The following is a 24,649-nucleotide window of genomic DNA, read 5'->3' as shown; positions in this document are numbered from 1 at the left end:
TCCTCTGATTTCCTGCATTTATAACCGCACTGCTGCAATTAATGTTCATACAGCTGTAACTTAAAACGGCAAATGCAAGTGGAACATAATCGGAATCGCAATATAATCCCTGGCAGGGTACTGGCAATTTCAGGGGGCTGAGTTAAGGCTGTTTTGGAATAAACTGTTAACTCTTTTCCTCGTTTTCAGAGGCTCGGTTTGCATCACCTTAACTCTTTATTTCCCGGTTTCCGAAGGCTTAGCTGACGCCGGCATCCTGGGCAGGCACAGAGCACCGCAGTTTGGGGGGATTTAATTCGGTACGGGAGCGGGAGCTCCGCTTCGTGGCCTTCAAACGGGACGAGGTTAAGGGATGTCAAGCAAGCCAGATGCACGCACCCCCACCGCCCGGCAGGGCACCGGGCGCCTCACGGGGGGCTCCGTCCCCGCTGCCCGGGCACGACGCCTCGCCCAGGCCCGCACCCACCCGCTCCTTGCCCCTCGCCCCCGGGGGGCAGCGGCCGGGCCGGGCTCGGGCCCGGCTTCCGCGGCGCCTCCCTCCCGCCTCCCCCGCAGGCCGCAGAGGAAGGGGCGGCCGGGCCGGGCCGTGCCGAGCCGAGCCGAGCCGGGGGAAGGGGCCGGTGCCCCGGGCGGGAGGGAGGCAGGGAGGGAAGCGCCGCTCCCCGCGGGGCCCGGCCCGGCCCTCGGCGGCGTGGGAACGGGCGGGCGGGGTGGAGGCGGCGGCGGGGGCCGGGCCCTGGCGAGGGAGGGCGGGCGGGAAGATGGCCGGGGCCGGGGCCGGGGCAGGCGGCGGGCGGGAGCGGCAGCGGGGGGAGGCGGCGGGGCGCTGAGCGGCGGGGCGGGGGCGCTCGGGCCGGCGGGCCGAGCTCGGGGGCCGGGAGCCGCGGCGGCGGCGCGGGGCAGGGGCAGGGGCAGGGGCAGGGGCAGGGCCCGGGCGGGGTTTGGAGCCGCGGCGGGGCTGGTCCCGGCGCCGAGCGGGGCTGGCGCGGGGGAGGATGAGCCCGGCGCGGCGCAGCCGGAGCCGCCCGAGTCCCGCTGCCCGCGGGGCCGCCTGCTAGTGCTGGAGGAGGAGGAGGAGGAGGAGGAAGCGGCGGGCGGCCGCGGCTCGGGCGGGACGGGAGCTGCCCCGGCGGCGGCGGCGGCGGCGGGCGGGGAGCGGGTTTCGGCCGGAGCTGGGCGGCGGCGGCCCGGCGGCGGGGCGGCCATGCCGTGGCTGAGCGGCGGCCGGCGGCGGCGGCAGCAGCAAGGGGCGGCGGGGCAGGGCGGCGGCGGCGGCGGCGGGCCGGCGGCGGGCGGGCAGCGGGGCCGGGAGAGCTCGGAGCTGCCGCTGCCCGCCGGCTGGGAGGAGGCGAGGGACTTCGACGGGCGCGTCTTCTACATCGACCACAACACCCGGCAGACCTCGTGGATCGACCCCCGGGACAGGTACGGGGCAGGAGCAGGAGCAGGAGGGGGGGAGCCCCCGGCTCGGCTCGGCTCGTCCCGCCCGGAGCCCCCCCCGGGCCCGCTCTCGGCTCCCGGCTTCGTGTGCCCGGCGGCCCGGAGGCGACATTTTCCTCGCCGCGGCCGCGGGCAGGGTGTGGGCGGCGGGGAGGCGGGCGGGGGCCGAGCCGGGCCGGGCCGGGCCGTGTCGGGCCGAGCGGGGCCCCAGCGCCGCGCCCCGCTGCTGCCAGCCCCCGCGGCTTGGAGCCGCCTCGGCCCCGGCGTGGCCGCGAGGGGCGCGGGGGCACCGCTCCGGCCTGGCCCGGCACGGCCCGGCCTGGGGAGCGGGAGCGGGGTCCGGGCCCCCCCGGTTCGGTTTTTCACGGGCTGGTCTGGCCCCGCCTTGCCTTAACCGGGCGGCTTTGGCCGCGTTGGTTTATTAACCGGCCCCGGCTAACGGGCAGCGGCTCGGGGCACGCCGAGGCGATTTGGTGGATTGCCTCCTCGTACGGATAACGCGGCGCAAGCCGGTGCGTTCCTGCAGGCGCTGTGACCAGCGCGGGCTCCGCTGCGAGCCCTGCCTTGTCCCGGGGCAGCCGGTGCGGCTGGGCTGGACCCAGGTCTCGGTGGCCCTGGGTAAATCCCGAGGGGCTTGACACCCTTTGGGGTGTGCACCCTTTGGCAGAGCTGCCTGCAGCCCGTAAAGAGCGCGTTAGAGCTTAAAACTTGTGGAAGTGGGGAAATATCCGTAGCGGGTGCCGCCTGGCGAATACACCCTCGCTTTGAAAGCGCTCGCCTAAAAATTTCCACACGGAGCTGCTGAACACAAGTGTCAGTATTCGAGGTGTCTGCAAAATAAGAAACATATGTCTCTGTGTATGCTTTTCTATATTAAACAATGTTTTTATAGTAAGTGAAAGTTGGACAAGGACAGTTTGAACTTCGGCCAGAACTACCTTGCCAGAACTATGCCTGGAATGTTAAGCAGGCCACAGAAACATTTAAGCGCAGTCTGGGTTAAAGACTGGAGTAATTTGAGCAATTCCTGCCGTCTTGCACAATGATGCATAACTGTTTAAAGAGCCTAAATATTTACCTACGAGATCGAGATCTTTTGTCTCGTTGTTTAGACGTACTTACGCATGCACATATTTTTTGCTGGTGTATTAAATACTTGTTATTATGCTTTAGCGCATTTTTTCTGCAGCAATCTGTGTGTTTTTTAACGTTCGCTTACTTGTAATACTCTGTTTTGAAGGTAACCGATGACATAATAACGTGTCTGTGGCTTCTCTGCATGCCGTCCTTTCCATTAAATTTCAGGGGGTATGCAGTTCCGTCTCCTGGAGTACTTTATGTAGAGACAGCAAAGAAAAAGAGTTAGCAATTCGCTGCAGTGTTTAAATTCAGTGGCGATGTAGCGCCATTCAATTCGAATAGCACTGCTCAAATTAGGACCTCATGTTTTGAAGAAATAATTGAAATGCCACGCGACGTTTGAAAATTTCTTTAAATACTTCACACCAGTGTTTAAACCGAGATTTATTTTTCAAGTGAGGAGAACAGGCTGTAGAGCAGAGATTGAGACAGTTATATTGGGGCAGGTAGAAAAGACACAACGTTTTCACGAGGAAATGTCAACAGTTTCTACAGAATTCAAGCAGCAGAAGCGAGTTTTATGATTGAAGAGTTCATCCCTGGCTGAGAACAGACTGCTGTTGTTAATGCAGTGAGATGGCTGTGTTTTGCGTAGCAGAAGGTGGCCGGTCTTTTTAGGTTTCATTGCAGCTATTCAGATTCCTGGGGGCAGCAGCAAAGTAGGAAGGGATCAGGTTAGTTGTGTTCTGCCAAAGTTTGGGAAGGAAAGGTCAGAGCAGCAGGGAGATGGTGCTGAAGCTGTTTTTCTCTGCAAAAAGAACTTGAAAAAGTAAGGTCGAGTAATGTGTTTGGTATCATATATGCCTCAGCATTGTCAGTTTGGCATAGAGCGACAGATCAGCCCCCTGTTTCTGTGCCTGTGCGTTGGTTTCATTTTGGTCCAATTGGACGAAATGATGGGACCTCAGGCCATGTTGCACATGGTCAGGACTCTGAGAATCAGCACCTCCAAGCTTTCCTATGGGCAGTAATCCTATAAGCATCCCCACGGGCTCCTCTTTCTCTGTAGCTGGGACTTAATAGTTTGTTTTTCTTTTCAGCATTCCCTTTGAGATTCCTCAGCCTTTTGTAGTTAGGTTAGTGAATTTAATATGAAGCGGTTATTTGATTTAAGGAAAAAATATCCCGTTGAAGCCAAGAAGAGAAGGAAATGCTATTTTGAGACGTTAAGGAAGGAGAAATGTGCCGTATGAAGGATTTGGGGGTTTGGGAAAGAAGGTGACAGGAGCAAGAGGTAAGTCAAGGTAACAGACTGAAAGGGGATAAAGGACCTAGAAGTGGATGCCATATGATTTTTTTTTTTTTATGGTAGGAAAAATTGAATAAAGAAAAGGGAGAACAGTAGGAGAGTGATAAAAAGAGCAGATTTGAGAAGCTTCTTTGGTATCAAATCAGTGGTTAGGTTGACGGAGATTATTGTGTTGATCTGTGTAGATTGCTAGACAGTTGTCTAGCAGATCCTGTAGATCTTAAGGTGGAACCATTCAGTGCATGTTTTCTTCTTGCTGTAGTAGTTGTCTTTTATCTTAATAGATTGTAAGCTCTTCAAGGCAGCAAATGGCCTTTTTATCTTGTGTTTGCACAGTACTTAGTATATTGAGATGCTGGTCAATAACGGGATTGTAAATGTTCTTATAAAAGACTGACTGCATTTGTGGTTGATATTGATGATCTTTGCGGCACCAACTCTTATTACGGTTGCTGTTTGTTACAAGGCTGTGTTTTCAAGTGATTAGAGCTTTGCCAAAACTGTTGGCAAAAGCTTTCCAAGCTGGTGAGTTTTGTTAGATTTTTTTGCTTGTGGAAACTTCAGCTAAGACACAGTGTTGTTTTTGCAGAACCTCACCAGGGGAGATGATTTGATTTGTCTCCTTCAGCTTCTTAATGTGAGTTGTCATGTTTGTTTGTTTGAAGATTTAAATCATCTTGATTTGGAATGAGGATTTTAAACTCGCAAGGTGTAGCAGCGTTTTTGCATGGAGAAATAATCCATCTTGGCCAGTTTGGGAGGCTTTGAAAAATTCATATGGGTTGGGTAAAGACTTGTATTCCTAGCAGCTGCGTTTGCAGAAGCTTCCTGCAAGCTGGACTGCTGGTATCTTTATTGAAATCAGGTAGCTATTCTGTCCTGTGTCCTCAGCAGCATCTTAGTTCTCGAAGCTGCTGAACTTGAACCCAGGGAGAAAGAACCCTGGCCTTGTAGAGGAGGTGGGTTGGAACAAGAGGGGTTGGCTTGGGATTTGACAGGAGGGGGGATGTTTTGGAGGGCTGTGAAGAGCAAAGCAAATCAGGAGCTGGGGGTAGGGAGAAGGCACCTGAAGCCTGGGAAGCAAAAAGTAGGGGAACTGGACTGAAAACCTGTAGGACAGGGAAAAACAGGTGAGAAGAAACCAGTCTGGTGAGGGTTCAGGGTGTGAGGGTGTCAGCTCTCTGCTGGCTGTGCAGGGAACCCCGAGGGAAAAGAAGGAGCACCGGCGTGGGATGAGGAGTCTTCAGAGGCAGAAAATGTGCGTGCTGGGAAGCCTGCGGAGTCTAGGTGGAGAAGGAGAGACTTGGAAGGTGAAGGATAAGAACGAGGTGTGAAACCTGAGGCAGTGTAAGATGTGCCGGACGAGGAGACTGATGAAAAATCTGAATTATGGAAGGTCGAAATAAGCGGGAAGGGGTAGTGTGCTTGAAAGGAGTTGGCTTCAGGAAGTCACTAGGCAGGTACGCATTATTAAGAATGCATTGCAGAAGAGCTCGAGGAAGTGGGTAATGGGCAGAAAAGTCCAGAAGTGCTGGCTGTTTCTCCCAAACTATTTCAGGGTTCCTCATTCTCATCATTTATCTGCTGTTTAGCAAGTGTCTGTATTACCCAGCTCGTCTCTTCTTTCTGTGAAGCAGGACAAAGGCTGTTACTGCTAGCTGCTCTGACGATGTGGTCTGTTAGCCACTGTTCACAGCAAAGCAAAGCGTGGTGCTGCGTCACGCGATTTCTCTTTCCCCAGTTCGGTTTTTATAAAGGAATAGGAGATTGCGAATGGGAAACTTAAACCAGATTCGTGTCAAATATTCAAAGCTAGAAAACTACGGGTTAAAGTTGCTTAGCTATTGCTACTTTGTATCGAGAGCATTTTTAGTGACAAACCTTTTCATATCTTGCCCCCATTGATACATGGAGAGGAGCAGCTCTGAGGGCAGAGCCTGGGAAGTGAAATAGATTAGAAGGGCTACTCAAACGTTTGCTGAAACTGGAAGACGTGCCTCTAGTGAGGCAAATGATCTTCTGGAGCACCCATGTGTGGTACCCTTGGAAAGGCAGTGGCCTCTTTGTCAAGGCCAGAGAGTATCTGCCAGCGTATTGCATTGTATCTGTCCAGCTGACAGTATTCAGCAGCCCATTAACAATCAGGAGAATCGTTTAAGTCACAAATAGCATTTTTCTAGGCTGGGCTTAAACCCCTGCACTGCGAGTTACAGTTAGTGTCATTCAGCATTACAATTCAAATGCTTCTCTTGCCGAGCGTGGGAAAGATGAAGGCAACAAATCAGTACCACCACGGTTTTTGAAAGTTTGCACTAAGTTCTTAGTTTTCAGACTTTTCTTGTCCACTTCCTTTCTGTTGTATTTTGTCACCTGCATTAGCTCACATTTTTGTTTTGAACTAACGCTATTTGTGGAATGGGAAGAAAACAAATTAACTGTTGATCATTTTAATATTCACTCTGAAAACATGATGATGATAGGACAGAGTTAAATCATGTGTTTTATTTGACTGTGCGATGCAGACTGTTAATGTTAAAAAAAATAAATTAACCTATAGGGTACAGAAAAGTATTTTTGGAAGTGATGCTTTGAAAATCATTCAAGGTGAGCAGAAATACCGAAATACATAGTTGGTTATGATTTTATAAATTAGCTTCTTAGGCTGTCAGAGCTAAGCTCACAAGAGATGAAGATGGCTGTCCAAAAAAAAAAAAAAAAGAGTGAGTATGGATCTGGAAAACATGCTCTCCCATGAGAGCAAGGGAGCTGAACTTACTCGGTTGAAGAGGTGTTTAAGAAGTGGTTTGAGTGCTGATCGTAAAAAGAGGTTATGGTACCTGAGACTTCAGATCTCTTTTGTTTAATAGATTTATAATAGTGTCTCGATGGTCAGAAGTTGAAACCAGAAATAGGATATATTTTTTTAATAATAAGAGATATTAAATGCTGGAATAGTTTTTCTACTCCTTTAGCTCTCTAGATGAAATTATCCGATTCATTTTTTTTGCCTAAGTCAGCTATCAGTTGAAGCCCCATTGTCTGTGAGCATCTATTTTTGCTGCCTCCGTTGCATGATACATCACTTGACCTATATATAATATATCTGGCTAAATATATCTCATATGGATTGGCAGAGCAGCCATACTTTCATTAGGAAGTGGAGAGTTTCTCTGCGTTGTTTCTCTGAACACAGCAAGGAAGAAATGCAGTTTACCCCTGTCGCTTGAGACATCTGGGTCACTGCAGTTTTGCATCATGTGGTTACCTCAAGTTAGCAGTAAATACAGTGGACTTGGTAGAATTTATATGAAAAACAATGCATATAAAGTACTACTCGAGATCCAGATGTTTTGAATTTTCTTTGCAAATGTCAAGCCTGGATGCAGTCACAGCGTGGATGGGAAAGCCGTGCAGCTGTGCGACTGCTCTCCTGGCATGTGGCTGGGAGTACAGGCTGCAGCATGTGCGGGGAGAGAGGGCTGCACTGCCCTAAGCCCCCGACCCATCGGGACATACTTGTGCTCTAGTTCTTGTTCAAAATAGTCCAGTAATATTTTTAAAGGTACACCGTAGCTGACATTTGTTTTGAAAGTGTCACATAGATATATGCCATGATACATTTCTTTGCCATTCAGAAGAGAGATACATTCTATTCTATTCATATATCTATTTTTTTTTTTTTTCATTCTGGCTGGTAGGTCATCAAACAAGCAGATGTTTAACTTTTATATTGGCACTTGTATGAAGTAGCTTATGATTCAAAATAAGCATAGGTGTGAGTGTCTCAGGATTAATGTTTGTGTGTTTTCAAACTTAGTCCTTGCTTTCAATTGTTAGATTCTGATAACAAGTAAATGTTAACGAGCTGGTTCGTGGTAAATTAATTTTGAATTATTATATCTTTTTCTTGGTCTCAGCTCTCTGAATTAGATACCTGTATGAAGTAAGAAATACCTGTATGAAGTGTTCGCATTTTCTGATAAACTACTCTTGTAATATGATATTGTCAAAAATGAGTGCTACACCTCCAGTAATTGAGGATAAACATTTTTAAACGTTTGTAGTAATGTTTCAGTGCCTCAGAAAGTAGAGGTGGGAGGCATCCACTCTTTCTTCCTGAAAATGAAAGGTTGTCCTTTTAGTACAATAGTAGTGAATTAGGATTTATTTGATTGGTTTTTACAGGTTAACATATATATACTTTGAAAATCTGGCTTAGTTAGCATAAAACTGCAAGACCTAATTCACATGTCGTAAGGCATCCAAACAGCTACTGAGCCAAGTTTACCTCGTTAGCAAAGAGCGTTGTTAAGCTTCTTAGTACTTTGTTAAAGGTAAAAGTTTTTTAGTGTTTTTTTTTTTTTCCTGTGCACGTGTAGTTTTTAGTGAATTCTAAATGGAGGTATTTAAGTATTTTCAGCAGTCAGGGAATGCAGACACCTGCCTTGCTGTGTTTGTGTGCTTGCTAGAAAGGACTAAATTAGGGCTCGTGACTTCAGTGAGCTACAGCAATATAACGGCACGTGTTACAAGAGCTAATTCTTGGAGGGTTCTGTGCAGAGGTATTGGCTGCCTCGCCTATAAGTTGGATCTGATACTCTGAGAAACCTTGGTCTGTCAGATGTTGTTAGTGCTCAAAATTATCTGAAAAGGTACTTTGCTGTTTCTTCTGCATGTAAACCAATGCATATGTGAGTCACTGTAGACATAGTGGTTGTATTTAGTGTCATTAAACAGCACCAAGCATTGTCAGAAGAAAATTAAGTATTTGCATGAATGTTTTTGAAAGGGTTGGGGAGGGAGTGTCCGCTTTTCAAGATCTATGAACCGCACATGTGAGAATACAAGACTTGAAATGTCATGAGGCTAGGGTCTTAAGTTCTGTTATCTCAAGAAAAAAATCCTATTTAGGCTTGGATTCTAGTGATAAGTTTAGTCTGAGAGATAGCAACTTCACGTTTTCAGCAAATGTAAATATAGTGACAGCAGTAGGCAAACATAAGAACAAATGAGTTGTAGGCAATAAAAAAATTAAGAACTTATCTATAGCAGACAAAGTCCTGTTAACAAGCACCACAGAGGTGTCTGTTCAGTGTAATGTTGGTTTATAATTTCACGTTGATTACTGGAAGGTAGAGCTTTGTAAAGTTGCACGTGAGGCCGAACAGAAGTATTCAGCTAGTATTTTGGCGAAAGAGTAAAACTAATACTTTTTCTGGCTAGAGTTAAAAATAGAACTTCCTGAATGTCTTATCTGCTACAGATGTGACCGCTCGCGTTCACCAGCAAAGCCAGGGAGTATCACAGCTTTTATGTAACCTTCAACTTGTTTCTGGCTGCAAGAAGCTAGCCAAAGAGGAGAACATCCCCGAGGTACTTGCCCTACCTCTCCGTGGCAGCCCAGGGTGCACGCTCAGCAAGGTTTCACAATACAGCACCACTGAGCGAGCGGTTCCCTGCTGCCGAAAGCAGCAGTGTCCCCCTCCTCCAGCCACGTGGTCTTGTACCTCTCACACTGGTACTGGTGGTTATCCAACCTCACACAAAGTCCAGCTGGTAAAAATAAGCCATTCAGCATTTCATTTTTCTCTTTTTGGGAAGGGTGGGTTTTGGCCTGTTCAGCTCCCTCAGCTGACTTACCCTCAGGGCAGATGGATATTTAAATGGCTTATGGCAATTAAGTTTAATTCAATAAGGAACTGGCTTAGGCAAAAGTGATGAGTCAGTTTAAAACCCTCTTGGGTGAATCCTCTTCGTGAACGGCAGTCCTGACTACTGACTTTTAAAATACCCCCACGGTAAAACACCACATCTCAAGTTACCTTTTTAAAAGTGAGGATTCACCCTTCAAATGTAAGACAGATGCATAAAACCCAACAAAAGTGTCTTAAATGGGTTTCACGGTAACTTTTAGAGTTGGGTAGCAATATGGACGTGGCTTTTCAGTCGTGAGGGGCAGGTATGACCTGCAGAACCGATTTGGGGAGGGAGTCTGGGTTTTCAGCAGCAGCTTGGGAGTGCTCAGGAAGGGGTGGTGGTGAGCGTTGCCATCGCTGGCAGGGAGTGAAGGAGGTGCCGGGGAGGATTGGGTGTACGATCAGATGGGGAGCTGGGGAGGATGCTGGCAGCACAGCGCCTCAGAGGAGTGTGAGGGAGTTGGGTATGAGATCGGGTCGATACGGGCCGGATGTTGACAGCGGAGTACCTCCAGGGAGGATCTCAGCTCGGTGGGGAGGCACAGGGTGAGCCTGAGGAAGGGTGGAGTGAGAAGAGGCACGTCGAGGGGACAGCAAAACCGACGAAGGAGCTGTCAGAGGGCCTTGGAAGGTGGCTTTATCGCCAGTATTTTGGGCTACAGCTGATCAAAAGACTGTTCGACAGGGGTGTTACTAAGGGACTGGAAGGAATAAAGGTTGAAATTTCCAGCTTGAAGAGGAGGAGGTGGCTGTAATGCTGGAATTACGTGATGTACAAGGCTTTTGGCTCTCTGCTTATGGAGAAGAGCAGGAACTCTGATGTCATGTTTTTGCCTTGCCTGTTTCATGGCCCAGTCCTGGGCCTGCTTCATGGAGATAAACCCTTGGTTCTTAATTGTTCAGTGGTAAGGGAACGGGGATCTAGGTTTTGTTCTGCCATGCTACAAGGGCCTTACTCACTTCTTGATTCTGTTCCAGATAGGAAAATTAATTTGGACTTGGCACATTCAGAGTGTGCTAAAAACATGGAGAGTCTCTGCTAAAAGTTGACGGCTCTGTCAGTTCTCCTGGCACGCTGAATCATTTGAGGCAGCTCCTACCTAGCGAGACACGCTCGAGATGTGTGTTGTAGTTTTCAGATAAGCTGGAGTATTTCTCAGTTCCTGTTTCTTGGCCTGTTTTTTCCTGTTCTGTGGGTGCTTTGCTAGAGTAAGAATGTCTCTTGCATCCAGTGATGAGTCTGGTCTGTCCCCTTCTAGTGTGTGGGATTGAGGTGAGATTCTGTGCTGGCTCACAGAGCTGATTGCCATCAGGGGCTGAATTAGTGACTATCAAAAATTAACGTTACTGTATTTTTTGTTGGTGGTGGTTTTGAAGACTTTTCTATTTCAGTGTATTTAATTGGCAATGAGACGAAAATAAAGTATAGTGATATCAACACCCTTGAACTGGCAGCAGACGATCAAAAGCTATCTTTCGTAGCTTTCTGAAAGAGTTATTTTCAAGATGAAATATGTATAGAGAATGTCGTTGAAACTGTTTTGATTTATATTGTACTTAGGCTGAAGCTTTTTCACACGTACAGTGATTAGTATTCTTTATGGCAAAATGCAAAGTTTGGTATCAAAGCTGTGAACATGCAATATTTCAAAGTTGATTTATTTAATATTGGATTGCCATTTAGACAGCTAAAACTAAGACTTTTTAACCTTAATACACAATGCAGTCTTAGAAAGAGTGGCTTATCTGTGTTTGGGAAGATGGCTGAAATACTGCATAATTATCCAATTCTGTAGCATAAACAAATTGTGACACACTTCTTACAGTCCAAAGTTACTTGACTGGAACAGCAACCCCATGCATGCTTAAAAAGGGAACTTTCAGAATAAAAACTAAACTGACATTTTTATTTTCTTTTTGGCAATGTAGGGATGATTTGTGGATGGAGAAAGTATTACATATATTTGGAAATGACTGTTTAAACATTCATGTCTTCTGTTTCCCTCAGATTTCATCTTTTGGATAAAACCAAGACTGGCAGTATTAAAGATCTGATATGGTACATAGATCTCTGTAATCCAAACTTCAAAATAAGTTAAACCAAGAAAAAACTGTCAAAGGAGTATCACAGCTGCTGGTTCATACATAGATCAGTTGTCAGAGTATCTGAATGCTCTCTAACAGTGACTGATGAGAAATACATGTTAGACCTGTTCATTATAAAGCGTAGCTTTCTCTCCTTTATATAATAAAATTGAAAATGCATTTAAAGTCTTTACCAGTAGGTAACCTGTAAGATTTCAGTTTAAGAACCTGTATATTTGTACTGTATATTCAGATGCATATTTCCAACTGTATGCAATGTATTGAGTTATGACATTAAAAAACTACTTTGCATTGTTTTGAGTTGTATTACCTTTGCTTTTCTGCCAGCTCATAGTTTATTCAAGGGAAAAGCCAGTCCTGCTCTTGTGGTTATGGGTGTACTGAGATCTGCGATAAATAGGCACCATGTACTCAAGACTCTGCATGGACATTTGAATTTCACTTCTGTGTTTAATGTAGCTGCTTAGTTGGGCCAATTCAATTACAGAATTATTTGTTTAGAAAAATGTTTACTAGTACCAGCTTGCAGAACAGATGGTTAAAAATGCTCTCCTTTGAAATGATGGTCTAATTTCTCACATGTCTCAAGATCCCTCTGAGTATTGAATACAGTCCTTCCCCAAATACACCGATGCCTGAGCTTCCAGTTTCTTCATTTAATAATGTTTCAGATGGTAAATTCTTCTTTTAGAAGTTCTTTGATATTTCACTGCAGCCTACTTTTTAATTGCAGTTTTGTTGTAAAGTTTCTATACTGCCTGTGTGGCAAAAATGTCATTGGAAACCTCCATGTTTCACAGAAGTTTTCAAAAATACTTTTACCCAAAATGAAAGCGAAAATGTTTAATTTAAAAAATAATATTTGGACTGGTTAGCTAGGTGCAAAATTTATGTTGCCTCTAGGGGAAGTTGGGGAGTACATCTCAAGTCATCAAAAGGAAAATTGGATGTGAAAACTTCTTTTAGTTCTGAACCCTTGGAAATTGCAGTTTAATGCACGAATGGGCCAGTATTTTAATGTACTTAGTTACAGCAAGGACTTTGGAAAGAAGTGACACTTCACTTATATAAATCAAAAGTAGCTACAACGTACGAGTCTAAAAATACTAGATTTCCTAAGCTTTTTGCCTTATTCAAGGGGAGTGTGCTCAGAGACGGGGCACAAGAGGTCCTAGCGCTTGTCCTGATGCTGCCTGTCTCGTTTGCATTTAATAGTTCTCCGTGCTTTGGCAGTCTTGCATACTGATTCAGCTGAACTTTTCCTTGATTTCCCGTAACGCCATGTAATGCACTGAATTTAAGAAGCATTTTTTGTAATCATAATGACCAGCTAGTTTCAGTCAAGTCACTTTGAATTGATTTGCAGTGTGGAGTATGGTTGCTGTTCTCGAAGTGTGCTGGTTAAGTGCCTTCTGGTCAGGAAGGTGATGTGTGTGTAGGGGGGAATTAGCTGATGGATTATGAAATAAACCCTTACATTTTTGCTTTAAGCAAGTCTTTCCCTTTAGCCTGTTTCTGGTGTAAAATGTTGAGATATCTATGATCAACCTGACTCTTAGATTCTGATTGATTGATGGTACTATAAAGATATTGTATTTCCAGTTCCAGGAATTATTTTCCCATTGTAAAATAAGCTGCTTTGCAAATTCCTCCTTGTCTTTTTTACTGTCTTTCTGGATGTGTTTATATGAAGCCTTGGAGAAGTCTTTAAATTTCTTGAGTTAAATACAATAGAAGGCTTTCAGAGCAAAAAGTCTTCTAGTCTATGAGCATGTATCCAAACACAAAGATGTAGGAAGGAGTATGTGAATGTTTTGTGCAGTGCCATTTAATCATCTGAAAAATTGATCACCTCCAGGATTTACTATCTGTTAGTAGCCATTATTCTCACTTTACAATTCTGAAAGTTGGAGCTGAGAAATGTTTGTGGGGAGTGATCTGTGAAAGGTTTGCTAAGCCATGACCATTTAAAAAAAAAAAGAAAGGGGGGGAGACAGGAGGGTCTTCTACCACTGGCTGTGAATGGCCCTGAAGGACCTCCCAGTTATTTGTACTGAATCTTTTCTTACAGGTTCAAGGGCATCTTAGGGAATGATCCATCATCCTCACTTTTAATGCATTTTCAAAAATAGCTTGTGGGGATTTTGGCACAAATTTTGATGTCCCAACTTTTTGTCTCCTAGGAGTGTCATGTGCTTTAAAAAAAAAAATAAATCTTAACTTTTCGCAGAAGTGCATTTAAAAAAAATACGAACTTTTCATTGGGCCTTAGATGTAAACCTGTTTTCATGCTAAGCCAAATTATAGGATGTGTTTCTATGACTTAATAAAAGACAAAACACCAGATGGTACATATGGGTGAGCTTTTTATTTATTTATTTTAACAAACATTTGTAAAATTTGTGACAGTGTTCTAGAAACCTGACAGATTAAATAAAACTCCGGCAATTACGGAAAACAGCCTGTTTTTGTAAACCTTGTGCTGCAATGCGAAGTGCCTCCTTTGTAGGGCTCGGTACGGGTGCAGGTGAACTTTCTGGTACCACGGGAGGCTGCAGTAGCGTGTTGGGTAAGTTGCTTCTGGGAGTGATCTCGCCGATCTGTCGGTGCCTGTTCGTGGCTTCTGTTTGGTAACAGTGATGATAGAGTGGGTTGTGTGCTCTGGACATCTGCCTGCTAGGAGCGAGCCGAGTCCTCCAGCCTGTTGCACAAGATCTGCCAAACAGCTTTAAGCTGATAATACGTTTTCATTGCTATCGTTACTATTGAGCAGGTCTCAGTTCAGATCCTTGGCTTAAAGACTATTTCTTTCACCGTTTCTGACTTGTACGAAGCCTTTTGGCCATTATCTGATTATTTCAGAAACAGCATCTGAATGACAGTGTTGATTATATATTTTTTCTTCCCCTAACAGCTTACATTTAAGGGGTTCTGAATTTTTAGAAAGTTGTCTTGTTGTTTTTAAATACTACTCCATCATTCTGCCATTAAAAGTTACTCTAATAAATTTTTGGAATCTGCTTTCTGTAATTATGTACAGTATATGAACATCTGGGTTTTTTGAAGTTTTGCACGGATGACTGTTTGCCCACATTGTTCTTCAGATATTTGGCTTGTTCGTTCCGAAGTCAGTTGATAAAGAAAATCATGTTTATTCTTGACCTTAATCACAACCATAAGTTTCCTTTTCTTTACATTTAGAAGCCATGGAGCAGTTATAAAAGGCTTTTCTGTCCTCTTTAAAAATAAATTACCCTGTGTCCAGAACTCTGATTCCATTAGAAACACCCCGAAACCGTGGATAGTGTCCTGGCTGTGGAAACATTTTCCCCACCCTCCAGCCCATGAATGGTGTTCTTCAGAATGCAACTCTGTAGGGATCATATGTTCGTTTTTCTGTCTCTGACCTTTTACATATGTACTCTGAAGCTTGTTTTTCAAAGCGGTTGAAGATTTTGATGCTACTACCCATATCCAGATATTTTTAGGGTATGTCTACTGTGAAGTTTGCCTGAGGCTCTTTCCATGTTTTCCTTTTGTTGTTGTTGTTAGCACTTTATGTTAAAAGTGAAATCGTTCCCTTTAACTGCGATTTCTGTCTCAAATTAGGAATGTATCCTTTTCTTTTCTTCTGTTGATCGGTGAAGATAGTCAGATATCCAGATTTCTGAGAATAAAACCCAAATAGTTGTCAGAGTACTTTGGTTAAAGAATTTCCACATATTTTAAGACATTATACTGGGTGTAAATTAAAATATAGAAAAGTCCTTTTTTTAAAGAGATGAAAATCTGTGCTATGAATAGAATGCTAATGCAGGAGATTTTCCTTGAATCCGCATTTTATCCATTTTATACACTGTCTGTATGCTACTAGGCATGCCTTTAAAATGTTTTTTGTTTTTTTTTTCCACAGTAAAAATAGCTTGCTGCTTATTGAGAAACAAGGCAGACCTGTGCCTCAAAATCCAAATGAAACTGCTGCTTAGCTGAGGCTCTAAAGAGGGCATTTATATGTTGTGGAATGAATGGCATGCCTGCGCTAACTCCCGCGGGCCGGATATTTCCAAGGTATCAGACAGAGCTGTATATACTGCGGTCTTCCCCCTTCAGTTACCAATGTTCCTCCCTCGGCAGAGGCTGAAGGACCCCTTGCCCCTGTGGAGGCAATGGGGTGGGCAAGGGGGGGCGGAGGAGGAAGGGAAAATACCGAGCAAGGTAATTATAGGCCTTTTTCTTTTTTTTTGGATTTTTTTGGGATTTTTTTTCCACCCAAACTGTCCCGTGATAGTCTGTAGGCTCCTTGTACTCTGTAAGTTTGTGTTGTTTTTTTAATCATTGTTCTTTGAACAGCGTAGTTAGGAATTTCCTGTTCACGTTTTACTACAATGGTTTGTTTAAAATGACAGACCGCAGTCTTTTTCCTGACCTAAAACTAGATTAGCCTTGAATGTTGGAGAAGTCGGACAAATAAAGAGGGTAGACGGTATTTGCTTATGTCATGGAGAGAGGCCTTTTAACCGGGCTCAGTTGTATCAAATACCACAAGTCATGTTTCTTAAATATTTATTAAGACAAATAAACATAGTTATTGTATGAACTGGCGTGCCTCCAAATTCCTCTCTCTTTGATTCTCATGGGTGGGTCACTTTTAATCAGGAGAAATATTTTTAATCAAGACTTAGATGTCTGCTGGATTGCTGAATCCAGGGTTTACTCAGTTCTCAGCTTTTGCCCTGTTGTATTTATAAAATGCAACAAAACAAACATCAGCAAAGTTCAAGTTATAAAATGTGGCAACAAAACACTCAGGAAATACTGAAATTGGGAATGAACCTGTCTTTTCTTAATACCTCTGGTGCCTGTCTTAAAGAAAGAGTAGCAGAATCTTCCTGTGTATCTCCATGTGTTTTCTTTCAACTTTGGGGGAAAAACACAACTCCCAAACCCAGCACTGTTAGGTTCACCAGCGATTGCAACATCCTTATATAATTTATGTTTATTTAGGACAAGTTCCTTGTATAACAGCGCTAATGTATGTAAATAGTGCATACCTGTATCGATGGAGCCGTACAGGCAATAAGGCTATTTATTGATTTTTATCTGTAAAGAGATCAAATTTCGGCATTTAAAAACAATGCATGACCTACAATTTGGGTTTTTATTTTATAGAAAAAATACTCTAACATGAATTGTGTCGTGGCACGGCACAAAAGTTTTAAGCAGTTTTGGAGGGGTGGTGTATTGACCTGCTGCTGAGATGGTTACTGACGAGCGTCAAACTCCTCAACATACACTTGATACAATGCTCTTCGGTATTTTCAATGCAAGAATGTCTGTGCAAATGTGCATGTAAAATTCTAATAAACATGCTAAATTAATTTTCAAGCTGGGAGATGTCAGATTTGTGAAGATGTGGTGTCTATAGCTGATATGACACACGGGCATGTCATTACAAGGGTGTTGCCAGTTAAAATACTCAGCTGTTATGGTATTTCCAGCTTCGCATCTAACTTTGTTCCACCCAGCAAATAGTCACATAAATAGGACTAGCTGTGGATTTTAAAGGAAATATTTAATGTATTTTTAAAGAAAATAACTTTTGGAAGGGAAAATATTTGGGTAGCTTGCACGTGAATGTCTAGGGCAGGGCAGGGAGATGCCTTGCAGGATACTGAACTTGATGTGCTGAAGAAGCTTGCGGTAGATGTGGAAAATGTCACTGTTTATATAAATCAGGTATTTCTACGAGTCCCGGAACTAACAAAGCCTGGTTTCCTGTGGGTTTGTGTCTTCCAGCTGATCAACTTCAGTGTCTGGGAAGGTGAAAGCTCTGCTGGATGCGTTTTTGCCTTGCACTTTGGGGTATTTTTATCCATTTGCTCTTGAGTGGATTTTCTGACAGCTGATGCAGTGTGAGCATGGGAATCTCACTTTCTGCTGGGTGCCCTGCTTGCTCTGAACTCTATAGAGTATTGGAGTATTTGAATTACCAAGGGGCTTTCAGTAACATTTGAAACCGATCGATGGAATAAAAGCCAAATAGACACTAAACTAATAGTGTTATTAATGAAAATTGCATATCCATATTTTTATAGGAGAACAGACTCCAAGACCTTTTTTTTTTTTTTAACATCTCTGCATGCTAGCTTTAGTAGCCACTTGACTGAAACAGAAGCCAATTCCTAAAACCAAGTGATGTTTTAACCATTTGATTGATAAGAACAGTTATAATCAATTAATATAAACACATTTTGAGATGGTGATGTGCCAGATCTTATGGTACAGGCTTGGCTTATAACCATTCTGTGGGATGTGTGTATGTTCACGTGGCTGCAATATTACAAAAAATGCACCAAAGCACTGGACAAATGTAAGCTTCCTGCGTAACTGTTAGGTTATGTGACCTGCAGTACGCTGCCTGGCTTTTAGCTTTGGTTTCCCGTATGTGTGAACAAGCAGTGTGATCTTAAGAAGAGATACAGAGTCTTGCCGAAGGTTTGTTGGTGAGGTGCCTGCTCTTAGTGAACCTCCTGGAGCTGCCAGCAGCCAGCTTTTGGCCCTAAGGGTCGAAGATGTATTATTGTCTCAAATGCCCTCAAGTGTAGAAGGTGCCAGTGGTTTTGCTGTCAGCAAAGATTGTTCATTTTGTTTTTGACCTTCATTAAGCACAGATTTTTCTACCTGGAAAAGCTGGAGTTCAGAAAGCTTGGGTGTGAATAAACAGTGCCCTAGATCTTCCATGTAAATGCTCTTTGTGTAGCAATATGGGTGAGTAGTTTATTCCACTAGATGAAGTAAGTGAGGGTGAATAAGGTGAGTAAGCAATTTCATTATGAGACGTTCTCAGTTGTGTCTAAATGCTATGTTGCAAATCCGGCTCGTGCTTTGAGCTGGTCGGGAGCCAGGTGGCTGTGGTTAATTCATCACTGAACCTGAGCTAACAAGCCCTGCGTAGGGGAGGTTGTGTTAGACGAAGCTCCGTGCCACTCTGAAGTAGCTGGCAGCCTGTACGTATCTGAGCGAGGGCTGAGCTGCTTTGGGTCTACCCAAAACATCCTGTTTGGACAAACTCTAGAAGTGTCTGCATGTAGCGGAGTGCGGAGTAATTAACTTAGTGTGCAAAGTCATAGTATCTCTATTGTAATAGTAGTTTCTTTAGAGATCAGTTACCTTAACCTTCTTTTGTGTGAGTTGGAGACACTAGTCATGCCTTGTAGGGTTGTATTTATGAAGTACACATTAAATGCGTATTATCATAGTATATATCACCATGGATTTATTATAAATGAATTCATAACTTTCTTCACTCTTGATTGGCAGTAGTACAATATTTTGTATGTAATAAACTGCTATTAAGGGAAGATCTTGGAAATAAAGCAATGTTTTTAGGAAGATTTCTAATATTACCCAGTCACAATAGCTACTTGGAAGGATAAATGGAATCTTTGAAGTGGACAGTTGCATTACTCTTCTCAGATATTTCACAGAAGCACAGAAAGGTGTGCTTCAAGTTTTCTTCCCAGTCTTCCAAAATGCTGCTTTAGACTTACCGCCCGATCTCCCAGCTCTCTTAGCGCAGTGCCTTTTCTGACCTCTTCCCGTAGCTGCTGTGAAATACCAGTCCTGAAATGTTTGTCTCTTTCAGTCACACCTCTCCAGAGTTAGAGGGACTTTGGTTCAGTGGTGCTGGTTTGGGACGTGGGAGATCAGTTCTCCAGACTTCTTGCGTAGTGTTACTTTTAAACTCCCCAAGGAGTTTTCAGCATGGGTACTAATTATGGTGTTTCTTACCTCGGGGTAGTGTTCTGCTTATAAATGAATAATGTGATTGTATGAATACAAATGAAACAGGGAAGGTAAAGATTTATCTCTTCTGTTTGTCTTTGTCTTCAGACCCTTGTGCTTTTCCCTTGTAAAGCACTTTCTAAAATCAGTGATACTTGGACACTGTTACAGCCTTCCAAAGGCAGAAGACCTCGGCTCCTGAATCTTGTATCACTTGACATAATTATTTGCAATAGAGCTTTGCTGATTATACCAGGAAGAAAGTTAGCAATGAGCAAGCTTGGTTTGAGGGTAGAATTGTGTGTTCTTCTCTCTCCCTCCCTCCTTTCTAACTTGTTACCAACAGCAGTTGGCATAATATTTTTAAAGGGGCATTAGAAATTGTTGGGGTTTATTGATCTCCCAAAATTCATGTTACAATTGCCAAGCATGATATGATAGATGTAGATGCCTTGCATTTTCTAGAGATGTACTTTCTCTCAATTGTAAGCTGTATCTTTTAGCTGTGTAGCTTGAGCTAAAGTTTTCTTTTTATTAGGCTGATGAGGGTGAATATTAGGCATTCATCGCAGTGCAGAATAATTGACAGTTCAGCAGCTTTGCCAATGGGGATTTTGTTTGTGGAAAGCAGTAGCCGTAAGGGCATCAGACAGCTTTTGGAGATGAGTGAGATGTGTGTGGCTATTGACAGTGCGCGATAGGATAATCTGTGTTCATAAATGATTAAGTACCCCTCCGGCTTCTCCTGCGAGATGCTCCGTCGAGAAGCACGGTCAGCATGTGCTGCTCCCGTGCCAGCTCCTCGGGTGGGAGCAAGCCGGAGGAACGCGTGGCATGGCGTTGGCGTGGTGCTGGTGGAGGAGCTGCAGGGAATGGCTGTCCTACAGTGGGACCCGGCTGCCGCCAGCTCTGCCTGGCCGGGGTGGCCGCAGCTGCATGGCTGCAGGACAGAGAGGAGGAGGTGGTGCTAATAAGGAGTGTTTTTTGTTGTTTGGGTAGCTCTATGTTTTGGACAGTCAAAATCGACACGTATAAAATAATGCGAATGACAGCAGTGTGAAGGGAACACAGCAATTTTTGACGCTAGTGTGTGTGTGTGTGGGGGGGGGAAGCACATGTCAGATCTGGATCGTATGTTTGAGAGTGTTTTTGTAGTTCTCTTGTTTTGGAAATCAGGCATCAAAGCAGTGTACGTTCAAAACAATGGAAGAATATGCTGGGCTTAATTGCCCAAAATAAGTGGGGATGAACGGTTTACTGAGGACAAGATGAATGCATTTTCATGGCTACTTATAGAGAAGAAATAAAAGGAGAATTAATGTTGCAGCTCTGAAGACAACTATTTTTTTCTCTTCTCAACATTAAAATTCTGATGGATGTTAAAAGTTGCCAGAAGAACTTGTCCGTGCTTACTGTCATTACTATCTTAGGACCTGTTAAATGAAATCATATGTTAGACAAGCTGCTATTGAAAACGACATTTGTGTAATTTGTTTTCCTTTTAAAAGCAATTAGTCTATATGCAAAAGCTCTTTAAATATTTTTATTTACTTTCGTACTGTTCTTGGATCATGTAAAATGTTACATTGTGAAATAATTTTGGCTGGGTTGTCAACAAATGGCATCTTATCCTTTTAAGAATTCTGGATTTATATTATGGCAACAACGGTTCCATCCTGCCTTTCCTTCTGTCAGCATTCATTTTCTAGGAAGAAGTAAATGTTGAATAGTGCCCTTTTGTGTGTTTTCTGGAATTTTGAGAAGTACAGACTATTCAATCAGTAGAAATGTGCTTGCATCCATGGATGTCTGCCCTTAGCATCACTTCGGTGCCACCTCGGAAAGCACCAAGTTTTACAGATGGCTTTGGTAGCTGGTATGCTGCCTTGCATTTTGCTCTCTCAGTTGTATGTATAGTCTTTGTTAGTCTCTTCCAGGGAGTTTGAGTTTTGGCTCTGGTGTTTTTTTTCCCCCAACAGGATGAGGATCAGTGTTCCAATTCAGTCTTGACTATTTGTTTAAGTTTAGTGTATTTATGACTGCTGCATTGTTGAAAGGAGTTAGTTTTACGCAGACAGTTATTTTTCCCTAACTTTTGCAGGAATTGGAAAGACTAATGCAGTGCATTAGTAACAAGATGCATTGCTCAATATATGGCCAGAGGGAAGGAGGGGGGTCTGGACCAGTCATACCTATAAAACTTAAGCTTCCGTTAAAATGCAGCAGAGCAACAAGGTTTAACTGGGTGTGAAGTGAGTATCCTTGCCTCAGAAGGCTGTTCTGAAAAGAGACAGAAAATGATCAGATAGGCTGAAAAGCAGCACCGCTCAAAAGTGATTAAAATACCTTGTTAATTTTTTACTTGTTGCCCTTTCAATAATATTGGCAGGAAAAAAAATCTAGTAGTGGTAATTCCTTAAAGGGGAAAGGGCAGGGAATAGATTTAATTCAATATGAACCAATTTATGTAATCAATGGTATCTTCATTGTACTCTAGCCAACTTGATAATTTTGCCCTCAAATTCTAACTAACTTCTCCAGGATGTTAAAAATTTGGTATCAGACTTTCAACTGTGACAACGAGGAGGGAAGGGGTGGACTAAAGGGGTACCTTCACTCTTCTGACAGCTTCCATCTTTGGTAATTCCTTTCTGTCATGCTCGGGCAGAATGGAATTAGAAAATCTAAATTGTATGAATAAGAGTCATGTGGATTAAGCTCTGGGAAGAGCTGAGAGTGGCAATGCATGTAAACATATGAGTTCACTTATGAGGGGGAGGTAAGACCTGCAAAAGGAAGCTAGACGAGGGTCATAGCAGAGAAGATAGGTTTTCCTGGCAGCAGTGGCAGACTAGGAAATCTTTTCTCCAAATTAGTTATTTGGCTGTGGTATAAGTACAAGGTGAGGGAGGAAGAGGGAGTACTCCCTTATTTTTTATTTTTTTTTCTCAGCTGCCTTCTTGCTTAATGGGTAGTAGTAAAAGATTTTTAGAAAATGATACAGCACAAGAATGTGTGGAGCAGAGTAAGTACATAAGAGTCATTACCACATTTTTCTTGGAATTTCCTGTCATGCTTGTATGCTCCCCTGCCTTCCCCGTGCTCTGCTGTTTCCCTTTCAGTTCACTCAGGTTTCTTAATAACCTTTGAGTGGTAAATTTTTGAAGTCATGGTCTCTGAAGCAGACTTTAGTCACAAAGTTTTCAGCTCACATTAGGCAGCTGCTGTCTGGAATAGCAATCGTGGTTTAGTCTGCTTCATGGCCTTCCTTTTACTGGATCTCCTGAAGTGTTGCTCAACTCAACTAAGCAAGCAGGCTTCGAGTGCCTCTGAAATCTGTGAATTTTCTCTTTCATACTACTCGGAGATTGAATCACCAGATTTTTCAGTAATGAGAAATAGCTGAAACTGTTGAGAAGAGTGTGCCACCTGCCTCAAATTTTGCTGATCAATTCTGAAATTCAGAGGACAGTGCTATCTACCATCCTCACCTCAAAGACTTGGGGTCTCACTGCTGGTTAGATTTCTCTCAAAAGTATTTTTGAAGAAAGTAGGTAAATTGGACTTAAAGAAACTTAAAGTTCAGATGCTTCCTCTGCTAGTAACCACAGAGAGTTGTGAAACAGAGAATTCTTTCTGTAACAGGGCTTCATATCAACTCTGCGAGGCAGGCAGTTTTCTGTATGGCAGGTAACTTTCTGTATGAAACAAAGCATCGTGTCCCTTCTGGCAGCGCTAGGTAGAGCTTAACTTTAAGCAGTCCAAACTGCTTTATGCTATGTACCAGAAAGGCTTTTTGGAAATGTTAATGCTTTTTCTCCTCCTTCCTCTGCTTTTCCTGCAGTTCATTTAATCTGTATCTCTGATATTTCTGTGGCTTTTCTGGTGTTGCATGTGGAACATTAAAATCTACATTAGAGTTAGACTGGTTCTTATTTGAAAAAACGAGAGAAACCGGGTGGAGATTTTAATTGCAGTTACTATGAAAAAATAGTTTTTGTGAGCATATTGTAGAGGATATGTTTTAAAATACAGTAGCTATCTCCTTTTGCATATCTTTTGTTTAAAGGTTGTTTGGTCAATCAATCATTACACATTTTAGTACTTCATTTCCTTCATGAATTATTCTCTTAAGTAGCTCCCAGGGTATTGTTGCTTTTTAACCAGTCTTAACAAATAAATGGATTAAAATGGTGTTTTTGAAAGATATTATCCATATCAAGTTCCCGTGTTGTGTCTTAACGTTTCATGAGCAATGAAGGAAGTGCTCATATTGCGGATTACTGTTACTGGGAATTACAATGCCATTGTTTGGCAATGGGTATTTAGAAGTGCTTTTGAGGTCTTGGATTTTCATTTGTTGTATACTTGACTTTCTTAGAAAAGAACAAAACTTTTTCAATGAGCTTTGTCCTTCCCCCGAACGTTTGAAGGTTCTTTTAGATATGGACCCTGGCGCCTAAATGAACTCTTCCTAATTGAGATGCTTTTATAAGATGTGTATGTAAGTTCTTTTCATGTTTATTACAGTTGTATAGTTGAACACAAACACCTTATAAAATGCCAGAATTAAGGTTTGCTATTAAATTGTTGTGAGTCTTAATTTATGTGGTTGCGTTCTGTTGTGTTGGCTTTTTTTCCCCTAAAGAGCCTTGCCACAGTACATTAAAAAACTTGATTAATGGTTTGTTACCAATAGTAGGAGGTCTTGCTTGCCTCCCTTCTCTCTGCATTGTCTTGAACTAGTAGTGAATCATAGAATCACAAAATACCCTGAGTTGGAAGGGACCCACAAAGATCATCAAGTCCAACTCTTGGCTTCAGACAGGACCACCCAAAAATCAGACCATGTGTCTGAGAGTGTTGTCCAAATGCCTCTTGAACTCCGGCAGCCTCGGTTCTATGACCACTTCCCTGGGGAGCCTGTCCCAGTGCCCGACCACCCTCTGGGTGCAGAACCTTTCCCTAACCCCCAGCCTGACCCTCCCCTGTCCCAGCCCCATGCCGTTCCCTCGGGTCCTGTCGCTGTCCCCAGAGAGCAGAGCTCAGCGCCTGCCCCTCCGCTCCCCTCATGAGGGAGCTGCAGGCCGCCATGAGGCCTCCCCTCGGCCTGCTCTGCTCTGGGCTGAACAAACCAAGGGGCCTCAGCTGCTCCTCATATGTCCTTCCCCTCCAGACCCTTCACCATCATAGTGCTATGAAGAGATAGCATTGTGCAGGGGTGGAGGAAGTC

The 24,649-nt window shown here is 43.7% G+C and overlaps 1 protein-coding gene across 3 annotated transcripts in view; it reads left to right on the top strand.

Annotated features, from left to right (window-relative positions):
- The first annotated feature begins 1,068 nt into the window (after positions 1-1,068).
- Positions 1,069-24,649, top strand: part of WWC3 (WWC family member 3) — a 100,756-nt gene continuing 77,175 nt past the window's right edge. Inside the window, exon 1 of one of the 3 annotated variants that reach the window (XM_083846595.1) lies at positions 1,069-1,425. In XM_083846595.1, coding sequence (XP_083702721.1) covers positions 1,205-1,425 — 221 coding nt within the window. In that variant the 5' untranslated portion in view covers positions 1,069-1,204. The remainder of the gene's footprint in view (positions 1,426-24,649) is intronic. The other 2 variants (XM_083846594.1, XM_083846593.1) reach the window with 2 other exon arrangements.

Source organism: Anser anser (genome assembly GCF_964211835.1).
Source record: "Anser anser genome assembly, chromosome: 1".
Taxonomy (NCBI): Eukaryota; Metazoa; Chordata; class Aves; order Anseriformes; family Anatidae; genus Anser; species Anser anser.
The sequence above is the reverse complement of the archived record's forward strand: the minus strand, read 5'-3'. Positions and strand labels throughout refer to the sequence as shown.